The sequence below is a fragment of the Lycium ferocissimum genome, chromosome 5, assembly GCF_029784015.1.
Source record: "Lycium ferocissimum isolate CSIRO_LF1 chromosome 5, AGI_CSIRO_Lferr_CH_V1, whole genome shotgun sequence".
NCBI classification, from domain to species: Eukaryota; Viridiplantae; Streptophyta; class Magnoliopsida; order Solanales; family Solanaceae; genus Lycium; species Lycium ferocissimum.
In genome coordinates this window covers 12,293,413-12,307,664 of record NC_081346.1, presented here as the reverse complement: position 1 = coordinate 12,307,664, position 14,252 = coordinate 12,293,413, and the positions used below count along the sequence as shown (strand labels likewise).

The 14,252-nt window shown below is 32.3% G+C and overlaps 2 protein-coding genes across 2 annotated transcripts in view; one reads left to right on the top strand and one right to left on the bottom strand.

The window, feature by feature from the left end:
- Positions 1–4,267, bottom strand: part of LOC132057562 (probable inactive receptor kinase At2g26730) — a 9,186-nt gene extending 4,919 nt beyond the window's left edge. Inside the window, 2 exon segments of the mRNA XM_059450197.1 lie at positions 132–257; positions 4,231–4,267. Coding sequence (XP_059306180.1) covers positions 132–257; positions 4,231–4,267 — 163 coding nt within the window.
- A 1,896-nt stretch (positions 4,268–6,163) lies between these two features.
- Positions 6,164–10,237, top strand: LOC132056034 (probable inactive receptor kinase At2g26730). The gene is given in 6 exon segments (XM_059448075.1): positions 6,164–7,494; positions 7,497–7,576; positions 7,578–7,653; positions 9,366–9,565; positions 9,567–9,623; positions 9,625–10,237. Coding segments are annotated over 6 exon segments (1,983 nt in total). The 5' UTR covers positions 6,164–6,335; the 3' UTR covers positions 10,036–10,237.
- Positions 10,238–14,252: the final 4,015 nt, after the last annotated feature.

Here is a 14,252-nt window from a genome sequence, read left to right as displayed (position 1 = left end):
CTAAATTGTACATGCCTTCTGAAAAGAACATAGTCCCTCGTATTCTTTTGGCTGAACCATTTTGGTTCCGTTGCTATTTACATTGCTGATAAGTCAACATCTCCATACGTCCTAAAGTTCAGACTACTAACCGATAATGCTTGATGATGCAGGCTTTGCAGCTGAGACATCAGCATGAAAATCCACCCCAAGAATGGATTCTACCTTATTCTGCTGCAAACTAGCAATTGGAAATATAACATAAACATTGAAAACAACTGAGGGTGCAAGATACAGCTTTCACAGATTTACATGATTTAAGTAAGCATTTTTTGTTATACTTAGCTTCTGACAGAAGTTCACCTAGATGGTGCTTCACAGTAAGAGAAACTGTTGAATTAACTTTTTGTACATACAGCCTGAAGATATCTTGGTCTCCTCTGTTATGTTTCTGGATGTATATGTATCTCTACTTGAAGCTGTGTTTTGTGGCCTATAAGCTAATGTTTGTTTTGGCTCAATTCAAAATTGTTATCTTTGTTATGTTGGGCCAATTTTTGTGGACTGAAATCCAAAGTAATATCAAGTGGGGTTCCATGGATCTTTTCTCTAATATGTTTGGTTCAACTAGGAATTACCAGTACAACAATTCACGTGAAGAAAATATGTGACTCCCTTTTTTGTATTATTCTTTTGGATATTAAAGGCAAGACGAGTATGTTTTACGTCAATCTTAAAGCAATGTGTTCATTTTTAAAACTTTTTCTTTTGGAATGAATAAAACAATATGAAGTATAATATAAAATTAATAGAGTGACTACATGCATAGAAACTATTTTTATGTTTATAACCTTGTTAGACACGGCGCAATATTTACCGATTTGTAAAAAGTTACTATAAATTTATCCATACAAACTAAAATTAAAGTCAAATTGTTTTTTCCTTTTATTGCTTAGTTGATTTTCTCATAAACTAGTTATAAATATAATATTTTTCATATATGGCAAGTACGATTACGTAAAGCACAACACATGTATCTTTAGTTGCATATACCAATTTATTTATATTTTTTGGTACTTACAAATATTATTACTTCCGATCAAATGCTCCCTGAGATTCTCTTTCTTTTTCACTATATATTCTTCTTCTAATAAGGAAAAACATTCTTTTAAAATGGCTTTAATTTTTAGTGGTAGTGGTACATATTATATGACCTAGTGGCTAATCACATTGAATTCACAGGGAATATTTAGGTTTAGTTTAGGATAACTACGTAAGATAACTAACTCTAGTACATATTTAGATTTAGTAGCTATAGGTTAGATTAATTACATCTTATAGCTAAAACTAATATGTTAAATACAATTATTAACTACATATATATTTAAAGTAGAATACCCATCATCACATTATTCACTGCCAACCCAACCCTTCCATCTCTGTCTCCCCTCTTCCCCCCACTGCTCCGGTGAACCGGAGCAGCCGTCTTCTCCGGTGTATTTTTTTAAGTATTTTTTGGTTGTTGAATTATACTTTGGTGTTGCAGAAAGAAAAATGGAAGAAGGAAGAGATTTTTGTTAGGTTCTTTTCTTCTACAAAGAATTGACTTCTCCGGAGAAGAAAAGAAAAGAACTGTGATGTTGAGAAGAAAAGAGAACTGTGATGTTGAAGAAAAGAACTGTGATGTTGATGATGATTACAGTGACGGCGGTCAGATCTAGACAGAAACAGTCATATCTGGTCGGAATCTGACTGGAAAATACAAAATATACTTATTTGTGTTATGTATACAGTCTTTTCGCCTGTATTTCGAATATCTTTTTGTATACAAATGAATACAGTGAATTTGAAGTGTATACAAATGAATTGAGTGAATTTTATTTCTTGTATTGCTTTTGCGTGTATTTGTTAATTTTTTAGTGCAAATTCGGTGTTTTGGGGAAGGATATTTTTTTGTATACAAGCGATTTTAAATATAATAAAGTGAATACAAAGGTAAAAGAAGCAATGAATACGGTTGAGTTGAATACTTTTGAATTGAATACAAATCTCAAATTTTCTGATTGTATTATGAATATAACGACGCACCATAGTGAATACAATAAGAAACAAGCACTGAAACAAGCTATATGTTTGCTACGAGATGTAAATAGGTTAAAATAACCCTTAAAAGGTAGTCATTTATGAAATTTTCCTAGGGGATAACTATGTGACATAACTAACTCTAGTACATATTTAGATTTAGTAGCTATAGTTTAGATAAATTACATCTTATAGCTAAAAGTAATATGTTAATAACCACATATATATTTAAAGTAGAATATCCATCATCAAATTATTCACCGTTAACCCAACCCTCCCATCTCTCTCTCCTCTTTTGTTTTGCCCGCGAGGAGCTCTAGCTCAGATGGCCGGAGCGACCATCATCTCCGGTGTATTTTTTTAAGTATTTTTTGTAAAAAAATACTTAAATGTGTATATCTCGCTCAGGCCATTTTTGTAAATATTTTTTTTTGCTAAAAAAATTATGTATGAAAGTTGTATGAAATGTGTATATCTCGCTCAACGCTTAAAAAGTTCGCTCAATATTTAGTATGAAAACAGTATGAAAAATATATGAAATGTGTATATCTCGTTCAAGGCTTAAAAATTCGGCTCAAAATTGTGTAAATGAAATTTGTATCTCGCTCAAGTCTTAAAATTTTACTCACATTTTTGTGTATAAACTTCATGTTAGATTTCTATAAAATTAATACAACTACAACAACATTATATATAACTTTGATACAACATTCAAGACTTAAAATAATCGCTCAAATTTTTGTGTATAAAATGTGTATATCTTGCTCAAGGATTAAAAAGTTCGCTCAAATTTTATGTATAAAAAACATATGAAATGTGTACATCTCGATCAAGGCTAAACATTTCGCTCAAAATTTTATGCATGAGAATGGTATGAAATGTGTATATCTCGCTCAAGACTTAGAATTTCATTCACATTTTCGTATATAAAGTTCATATTAGGTTTACGAAAAATTAATACAACTATAACAACATTGTAACAACTTTCATACAATATTCAAGGCTTAAAGTTTTCTCTCACAATTTTGTGTATGAAAATTATATTAAAAATTTCACTCACACATACATATTTCATTCATTTTTCATACAACATACACAAAAATTTGAAGTAATTTTTTAAGCCTTTGAGCAAAAAAAAAATATTAAAAAAAATTAAAAAAAAATTATTTTTTGTAAAAAATATATATTTTATTTGCTGAAAAAAAAAATATATGAAAATTCGTCATGTTTTTTAATAATAATATATTGTTATATTTTGTAAATAAGAAAAACTATTGTCACGTTTCATAAATATTTTTTTTTAACATGTATATATACGTAGTTTTCCTTTTTAAAAGCTTCACATCTACAAATAGTACCGTCAACTCTTTCTTGAAGTGATTCTTTGAAATTGCATACAACACTATCTATTTCACTTGACCTTTGCACCAATTTCTACACGATGCTTCTCGTAAACTCACGGTTAAAGGTGTCAACGGTTTGGGTTAACCGGTTTTACCGTAACCTTGGGACGTTAAAGGAGCCTGGGTAGGAAGCAAATAACCGTATAATTGTTTACCGGTCCGGTTTCAATATTTTAGGAGGCCGGAGCAGGTTAAGAACCAGAAAAACTTCCGAACCGGTCCGGTTTCAATATTTTAGGAACCGGAACCGGTTAAACAAGAAAAACCGGAGCAGTTAAACCGGTGAAAATTAAAAAAAAAAAAAAAAAAAAAAGGAAAGAGTCATTGGGCGTTAGATGTCAATTAATGGACCGCAGCAGTCCATTTTGCAAAATGGCCATTACCAAACGGCCATTTTGTTAATTTAGTTGCATATACCAATTTATTTATATTTTTTGGTACTTACAAATATTAATACTTCCGATCAAATGCTCCCCTGAGATTCTCTTTCTTTTTTCACTATATATTCTTCTTCTAATAAGGAAAAAACATTCTTTTAAAATGGCTTTAATTTTTAGTGGTAGTGGTACATATTATATGACCTAGTGGCTAATCACATTGAATTCACAGGGAGTATTCTAGTTTAGTTTAGGGATAACTACGTGGCATAACTAACTCTAGTACATATTTAGATTTAGTAGCTATAGGTTAGATTAATTACATCTTATAGCTAAAACTAATATGTTAAATACAATTATTAACTACATATATATTTAAAGTAGAATACCCATCATCACATTATTCAACTGCTTAACCCTCCTCATCTCTGTCTCCCTCTTCCCCCCTATCAGGTGAGGGAGCTCTGCTCCATTGAACCGGAGCGGTAAGCCCGTCTTCTCGGTGTATTTTTTAAGTATTTTTTGGTTGTTGAATTATACTTTGGTGTTGCGAAAGAAAATGGAAGAAGGAAGAGATTTTGTTAGGTTCTTTTCTTCTACAAAAGAATTGACTTCTCGGAGAAGAAAAGAAAAGAAGCGTGATGTTGAGAAGAAAAAGAGAAGCGTGATGTTGAAGAAAAGAGCGTGATGTTGATGACGATTACTGATGGCGGTCGGATACGGACGGAAACGATCATATACGGTGGAGATCTGACTGGAAAATACAAAATCTACTTATTTGTGTTATGTATACAGTTTTTTCGCCTGTATTTCGAATATCTTTTTGTATACAAATGAATACAGTGAATTTGAAGTGTATACAAATGAATTGAGTGAATTTTATTTCTTGTATTCAGTTTTTGCGTGTATTTGTTAATTTTTTAGTGCAAAATTCAGTGTTTTGGGGAAGGATATTTTTTTGTATACAAGCGATTTTAAATATAATAAAGTGAATACAGTGTAAAAGTAGCAATGAATACAGTTGAGTTGAATACTTTTGAATTGAATACAAACTTCAGCAAATTTTACTGATTGTATTCATGAATACAACGACGCACCATAGTGAATACAATAAGAAACAAGCGCTAAAACAAGCTATATGTTTGCTACGAGATGTAAATAGGTTAAAATAACCCTTAAAAGGTAGTCATTTATGAAATTTTCCTAGGGGATAACTACGTGGCATAACTAACTCTAGTACATATTTAGATTTAGTAGCTATAGTTTAGATAAATTATATCTTATAGCTAAAAGTAATATGTTAATAATCACATATATATTTAAAGTAAAATATCCATCATCAAATTATTCACCGTCAACCCAACCCTCCCATCTCTCTCTCCCTCTTTCCCCCGTGCTCGGTGAGCTCGGTGAGCAGAAGCAACCATCTTCTCCCGTGTATTTTTTGTATTTTTTTGAATTATACTTTTACTTTGTTGCAGAAAAAAAAATTGAAGAAGGAGAATGTATTTTGTTGTGTTCTTTTCTTCTACAAAGAGTTAACTCTAGGAGAAGAAAAGAAAAGAAGCTGTGATGTTGAGAGAAAAAAATAGAACTGTGATGTTGAAGAAAAGAAGCGTGATGTTGATGACAATGGCATTGACGGTCGAGATCGACGGACGAACTGATCATATCAAGTCGGAATCTGACTGGAAAATATAAAATATACTTATTTGTTGTATGCATACAGTGTTTTTCGCCTGTATTTCGAAGATCTTTTTGTATACAAATGAATACAATGAATTTAAAGTGTATACAAATGAATACAGTGAATATTATTTATTGTATTCAGTTTTTGCGTGTATTCGTTAATTTTTTTAGTGTAAAATTCAGTATTTTGGGGAAGGATATTTTTTGTATACAACCGATTTTAAATATAATAAAGTGAATACAGTGTAAAAGTAGCTACAATGAATACAATTGAGTTGAATACATTTGAATTGAATACAAATTTCAGCAAATTTTACTGACTGTATCATGAATACAGCAACGCACCATAGTGAATACAATAAGAAACAAGCGCTGAAACAAGCTATATATTTGCTACAACATGTAAATAGGTTAAATATAGCTACGCAATAAAAATAACCCTTAAAAGTAGTCATTTATGAAATTTTTCCTTGAAACATTAAAGCTTAAGGAATTTCTTAACACCAAATATCTCCTTTGACCGGTAGTTTATTAAATATAAAAAAAACCAATATCAATATGTGAGTAAAAACTTTGGTATATAAAAAAGAATTCACCTTGAAGGAATCTAGTGACTTCTCTATGACACCCTACCCCACATTCCGCACTAATACTCTCTCTTCCTTTAAACGAACAGTCTTCCATCAACCAAAGTAGTCCCTCTTTTTTCTCTCTCTAAAATTTTATCTATCTTCTTTCATGGCTTCTCGCCGGAAAGTCAAAAAAATTCAGTAATTGAATCACATTCTTGTTTTTAACGTTCTTAATGGCAGTGTTTGTTAATTTAAGTTCAAGGTTTGTTCTTTGTGCTTTATTCTTCGCTTTAATTCATGTTCTGAGTCATTACCAAATTGTTGTCTCAGAGCCAACACAGGACAAGCAAGCTCTCCTTGCTTTCCTATCTGAGATCCGACACCCAAGTCGGGTCGAATGGAACAAATCCACTTCAGCTTGTACTTGGTTTGGTGTTGAATGTGACCCGACAAAATCTTTTGTCTATTCACTACGTCTTCCTGCTGCTGGACTCGTCGGTCAAATAACTAACAACTCATTGGGCCGGTTGACCCAACTCCGTGTTCTTAGTCTTCATGCTAACCGCTTATCCGGCCCAATCCCTTCCGATTTTGCTAACCTTAAGCTTCTTCGTAGTCTCTATCTACATAAAAACCGGTTCACCGGTGAATTCCCGAAAAGTCTTCCCGGGTTGACCCGGTTAAACAGGTTGGATCTTTCTTCGAATAATTTCGCTGGTACTATCCCTTTTTCGATAAACAATCTCACACATTTAACTGGACTTTTCTTACAAAACAATAACTTCAGTGGTACTCTTCCGAGTATTAATCCACCAAGCTTAGTGAATTTTAATGTGTCGAATAATCATCTTAATGGTTCAATTCCTACTTCACTTTCTAAATTCCCAAGTTCATCTTTTTCTGGAAACACTGATTTATGTGGTGGCCCATTGCCTCCATGTACGCCATTTTTTCCATCTCCTTCACCTTCACCAAACACACAGCCAAAAACAACACCAAATAAGAAATCCAAGAAACTATCAACAGCTGCTATTGTTGGAATAGTTGTGGGGTCGACCCTCGGTCTTCTCCTGCTGTTGGTCCTCCTTTTTATATGTTTACGACGAAGATCAAGAAATAAAGAGACGTCGAAAACACAGAAACCTCCGGTAGCTGTAACGGGGGCTGTACCAGTGGAGGCTGGGACATCGTCATCTAAGGATGATTTAACGGGTGGTTCAGCTGAAGGGGAGAGGAATAAACTTGTGTTTTTTGATGGTGGAGGGTATAGTTTTGATCTTGAAGATTTATTGAGGGCTTCTGCTGAGGTGTTGGGGAAGGGTAGTGTGGGGACTAGTTATAAAGCTGTTCTTGAAGAAGGTACTACTGTGGTTGTGAAAAGGTTGAAAGATGTTGTGGTGCAAAGAGAGAGTTTGAGCAACAATTGGAAGCTTTGGGGAAGATGAAACATGAAAATGTGTTGCCTTTGAGAGCTTTTTTACTTCTCTAAAGATGAGAAATTGTTGGTCTCCGATTATATGCCTGCTGGAAGTTTGTCTGCTCTTCTTCATGGTATGCTTAATCAATTCCTTTGTTCTTCTTGGTCTTTTTATTTTATTTTAAAGAAACTCAATTTTGTTCTTTTATTAGTATATTTTTCTGCATTCTCTGGCTGCTGTTTGATAGTTATACTTTATTTTTTTCTGCATTCTCTGGCTGCTGTTATCTGAAATTTGCTAAAAGATGAAAGATTCAGCATTTCAAATTTGCAGTTAATAACACTTGAATCCATTAAGTCTTTAACTTTTTATGGCAATAAATGTAGCATTTAATCCGTGCTAGATTTTAGGGAGTTCTTCTGATTCTTGAGAAGACTTTGAGGCTTAGGTGAGTTATGGCCATGAAAAAGATTTAATTTTTATTTTGTTTGCTTTTGAAAGAATTGATGGGACTTCAATCTATACACGTGAAGATCCTGCCACATTGTAACCATAGTTTACAGCGCTTCTGAACTGGATTGCATTATTGTTCTCTCAATAATAATTGAAGTTTGGTACCACTTCATTTAGTACTTTTTTAAGTAGAAAATGTAGAATAAGCTATTCACTTTCTATGTGAGCACATTTATAATCAAGTCCAGCGCAAATTGTGCATTTTGTTCCGATAATAATTCCTTAAGCTACAGCAACATTCTTTTTGGAACAGTGGCAATTTGTAGATTTGTTACTTTTTTAGTACTTTTACTTTTTTAATGAAAACAACGTTACATAGCAACAGACCACCATGATTCCTTGCCGACATGCCGTCCTTTATAAATGATGAAATGAATTTTTAAAATTGGAAAACAAGACTTTTCTTTTTGTCCAAGATTTACCTTTTCTTTTGTTGCCTTGCTTGTGTCTATGCCCAAAATATGTGCTTTTCCCTAATTACCCCAAGTAGTCCATGCATGGTTACCCCAATCAGCAAAACTACCTGTAGAATTGTAATTATATATATATATATATATATTTTTTTTTTCATTAAACATTGGGGAAATGGGGAAGGGAATAACAAAGTGCATTGGTGATATCATAGTACTAATTAACTACTATCAATCAAAGCATTTGGTTTTCAAACCCCACAATTTTCAAGTCATGATGTTAGTAGTAATTGTTGTATCGTAACCTTACTTAATGACTTAAAAGGCTTACATTACTTTGGCTTTAAGCTATTTGGTGGTTATAATTGTCCGATTATTATTCATCTATCTAATTCTTTTGCTTTACTTTATTGATCATTGATTCTTGCTGTCCCCTCATTTTCTTCTTTTTGGTGAAATAACGTGCTGCTTTACTCCATTGTCCATTGATTCTTGCTGTCACCCATTTTCTTCTTTTTTGGTGAAGAAATAAAGTGCAAAAGAAAAGCTAATAATAGACTACGTCCTCTTGAGTAACTCAACTGCTTTGAATTTGAATCCAACTTGTTGACCGGAAAAATACAGAAACGCTAATTTGCATTGGCATTGGTCATTGTCTAATTAAAATATTTACTTTGGTTAATTCTTGTACACTACAAAATAAAAAAACTAGAATCAGCTATGAACTCCCGTGGCTAAATTACTCATAGCTAACAGAATTTGTTGATAATTAGGTAAGCCAAGTAGGATTAGAGACAGATTTTGCTGTTTAGCTATGAAATTTGTCCATCGCTAATTCTTGTTTTTTTAAGTAATAGTAGTCGGTATTAGAAGATGAAATAGCTCTGTTTTGTTTACTCAAGTGTTTGCTTAATTCTTGTAGGCAGCAGAGGATCAGGCCGTACACCACTTGACTGGGACAGTCGAATGAGAATAGTGTTAGGTGCAGCAAGAGGCATTGCATTCCTCCATATTTCAGGAAAAGTTGTCCATGGAAACATCAAGGCTTCCAATGTTCTCCTTAAACAAGATAACCAGGATGCATGTGTATCTGATTACGGATTAAACCCTCTTTTCTCCACTGGCAACACCAGTCAATCACCGTGTTGCAGGATATCGTGCACCGGAGGTTCTTGAAACTTCGAAAAGTCACATTTAAATCTGATGTGTATAGCTTTGGAGTATTAATGTTGGAGCTCTTAACGGGCAAAGCCCCGAACCAAGCTTCACTAGGTGAAGAAGGCATCGATTTGCCTAGGTGGGTCCAAAGCGTTGTAAGGGAAGAATGGACAGCGGAGGTGTTTGACGTTGAGCTAATGCGATACCATAATGTGGAAGAAGAGATGGTACAACTACTTCAGATAGGTATGGCATGTGTTGCTACTGTGCCAGACCAACGGCCTTCCATGACGGAGGTAGTAAGGATGATCGAAGAAATGAATAGAGGTGATACGGATGATGGTCTTCGACAATCTTCCGATGATCCCTCTAAAGGTTCCGAAGGCCAAACACCTCAGGAGTCTAGAGGCTCGCCTCGCGGTGTTACACCATAAAAGAAATTATAAATTCCCAGGAAGGGTAAGTAAATTGTATTAGATGTTTAGTGGGTGGAGTAAGTATTTGGGGCGTTTCGGGGACTTGTTATGTGTCTTTATTTTATTTGATTTCATTTTTTCTTAAATTATTTTGAGAAAATTTGTGCAATGATTTTTACAGGTGGTAGTTGAGAAATTTGAATATTTCCGTGAAGTGATTGGGAGAATTGGAATTGACCGTGTGATGGATTCTGATTCTTTTGGTATAAAAAGTTGTTTAGCACTTGGCCTCTTCTTTGCTCTTGATTTACACGTCCATTAGTTTAATATTTGCCAACTAGCATTCAAATGGTTACATCTTGGAATTCTAAGAATTTGTTTTTATACGAGTAAGAGGTACTAATATTTATTTTAAGATTAGGTGGAACTGGTCTGACTTCAGGGTGTTAAATCACATGCGGTTTATGGACTTTATATTACAAAACTAAACGCTATTTGCCCATGGGCCCAACAATTTTATATTTGTTAATTATTGTAATTTTGATGGTTCTGTTGTGCAAGATGCAGGCAACACAAGCTTGACTGACTGGTGATAGGTTATGAAAATCAGAGGATGACGCAACTATAACTTTAGCAGTTAACATCGCCACTTGAGTAAAGAAATTTAGGCGAAATACATGGACGGTTCTCTAAATTTGATTCTGATTTTTACTTAGGACACCTCAAATGAGATTTTTACCTATTAAACTTTCATATTCGAAACACAATGTTGATGTGACAAGTCACCATAAAATCAGTATAGACATACGTTTTCTTTCTCTGCTCTTGCCATTTCTTTCTCCAGACTTCTCTATTTCTCTATTGTTTTTAACTCCAAAAGTTAATGCAAAAACTCATCTTTAAGTTTGAAGCATTGCCAGCATAGATATTACTCCCTCTGTCCCATGATAAGTATTGTTTTAGCTGAAAATACGCATATTAAAAAATTAATAATGCAATGTAAAATTTACTAAATTACTTCTATATAATAAAAATAAATTAATTTTTCTTTTTAATTAAAGCATGCATGGTTAGTAATTTTCTTTTAACATTGGAAATTTAACAATACCGAATTATTATGTGATTTTTTCAATCATTATTTAAATGTTACTTTAACTTGTGGTTTTTATCTAAAGAATAGAGTTGAAAAAAATTAGTCAATTTAAATTTAAATTTTTTAAGTACACTTATTATAAACAATAATTTTTAGCGTGGCCTTATTACGGGACGGAGGGAGTATTAGGCAACGAACAATTTTTCAGATTTTATTTCTTCATTAAGACTTGGGATACTAAAGAAGCAAGCATAAAAGATTCACTTTGTTTTACTTTTTTATTTTATAAATATTTTCTCCTATTATAGGATCTAGCAGCAGAAAATGACTCAAAACAACGAAGAAGACAGAATTTCAGTTTTCCCACTTTCAGTTTCTTCCACTTGAATTCAAAGAAACAACGCCTAATTGTCAGTGGTGTTGGGTGGTTAAATAAGGTGATTAAGAAAATGAGTAATGAATTTTTGGGTATGGAATAAATAAATGTTAGAACGAAGAAAGGGAGATGAAGAAAGCTAAGGTATATAGACATAAACTTTAGAAAGAAAAAGAGAAAAGAAAAGGAAGAGGAAAAAAGAAAGTAGAAGAAGAAAAGAATGAAACTAAAGGGAAAAGTACAAGAAGAAATGAAGAAGATTGAAGACTGTCGGCTCAATATATTTGTCTTCTTTTCGGGAGCGTTTTGGCTTGACAACCATGTGTCAGTTTGACATAGGTTCTTTCATGTCATAAGCAATTGAGACAGACGCTTTTGAAATTTTGAGGACTATAAAAGTATGTGTAATAGATACAGTACAATTCAATTTGAGTTCCAAGTGTTCAAATCTAAACGTAGTTGAGGTGTCAGGCGTGGTTTGGTTGGAAATAAGTTATCGCATGATAACTTATCGCTGAATTAATAATTTCGTTTTCGCAGGATAAATTAACGTTATAATTTTGAGATTAGTTAGTTATATCATAATTTTATCTAAATCAAACGTGAAATAAATTTATTTTTTAAATTTAATTTTGAAATTATTTATTTTTTATCCCTCGTATAAACGAGTATTAAGGGAGCGGCCTACGTATTTAGCCGGAAATTTACGTCAAGATTCTGGTTTTAAAAAATGCCTATTCGTGGGCCCAAAATTTCCAGAATGAGTCTCCTACAACTATTTTTGTCAGTTGGCAGTTGTCATCATGGAGACCCATTATTAGAAAATTTCTCCTCATATCATCATCATATCTGAGGTTGCACAGTTTTAAAAGATACAAACTGTATATATACATCTTAAGGAGAAATATTTATGAAACGTGACGATAGTTTTATATTTATAAAATATAACATTACAAACCTATACAAAGCATGCTTAAAAAAAAAAAATTATTTTTAAAAAATTATTTTTAAATTTTTGTAAATATTTTTTGCTAAAAAATTATGTATGAAAGTTGTATGAAATGTATATCTCGCTCAACGCTTAAAAGTTCGCTCAATATTTAGTATGAAAACGATTATGAAAAATATATGAAATGTGTATATCTGTTCAAGGCTTAAAATTCGGCTCAAAATTGTGTAAATGAAATTTGTATCTCGCTCAAGTCTTAAAATTTTACTCACATTTTTGTGTATAAACTTCATGTTAGATTTCTATAAAATTAATACAACTACAACAACATTATATATAACTTTGATACAACATTCAAGACTTAAAATAATCGCTCAAATTTTTGTGTATAAAATGTGTATATCTTGCTCAAGGGATTAAAAGTTCGCTCAAATTTTATGTATAAAAAACATATGAAATGTGTACATCTCGATCAAGGCTTAAACATTTCGCTCAAAATTTTATGCATGAGAATGGTATGAAATGTGTATATCCTCGCTCAAGACTTAGAATTTCATTCATTTTTCGTATAAAGTTCATATTAGGTTTTGAAAAATTAATACAACTATAACAACATTGTAACAACTTTCATACAATATTCAAGGCTTAAAGTTTTCTCTCACAATTTTGTGTATGAAAATTATATTAAAAATTTCACTCACACATACATATTTCATTCATTTTTTTCATACATACACAAAAATTTGAAGTAATTTTTAAGCCTTTGAGCAAAAAAAAAATATTAAAAAAAATTAAAAAAAAAATTATTTTTTGTAAAAAATATATATTTTATTTGCTTGAAAAAAAAAATATATGAAAATTCGTCATGTTTTTTAATAATAATATATTGTTATATTTTGTAAATAAGAAAAACTATTGTCACGTTTCATAAATATTTTTTTAACATGTATATATACGTAGTTTTCCTTTTTAAAACCACATCTACAAATAATCTGTCAACTCTTTCTTGAAGTGATTCTTTGAGTGCATACAACACTATCTATTTCGGACTTGGACCTTTGCACCATTTTCTACACGATGCTTTCTCGTAAACTCACGATTAAAAGGTGTCAACCGGTTTGGGTTAACAGGTTTTAACCGTACTTAGGACAGTTAAGCTTGAGCCGTGGGAATCGGTTAGTATAATTGTTTACCGGTCCGGTTCATATTTTAGGAGGCAGGAGCCGAGTTCGCCCATTGTGGAGCCGGACAGTTAAACGGTGAAATTAAAAAAAAAAAAAAAAAAAAGGAAAAGAGCGGAACGGAGCCGCGATTAATAAGATTAATGGACCGTTGTGGTCCATTTGCAAAAATGGCCATTACCAAACGGCCATTTTGTTAATTTTTATTTAATTTTTTTTAACACTTTAACCATCCCCCACCCTATATAAACCCTTCTTCATTTCTGTTTTAATTCTACCAATTCACTCTTCTTTCTCTCAAATCTCAATCTCTCAATTATAATTATTTTGCAATAACTAGCAAAGTCTTATTATAGTTTCAACTTTCAGTTATTAATTTTGCAATTATAATATTGTTGGTGGAGTTGGTGATTTTGCAACAATCCGAAGTAGCTTTGGTGGATTTGCAATTCTAGCCGTCTTGACTTTGTTGGAAATTAATCCGGCAATTTGGTACCTTCGTTCCAACTCTATCTTTATTTTTCTAATTTAATTCTAGCAATTTAATTTACGCAATTTAATTTGTTGTAATTTATTTTCTTGTGATTTATTTGATTGTGATTTAAATTAATTTATTTAATAATGTCAAAGAGATTA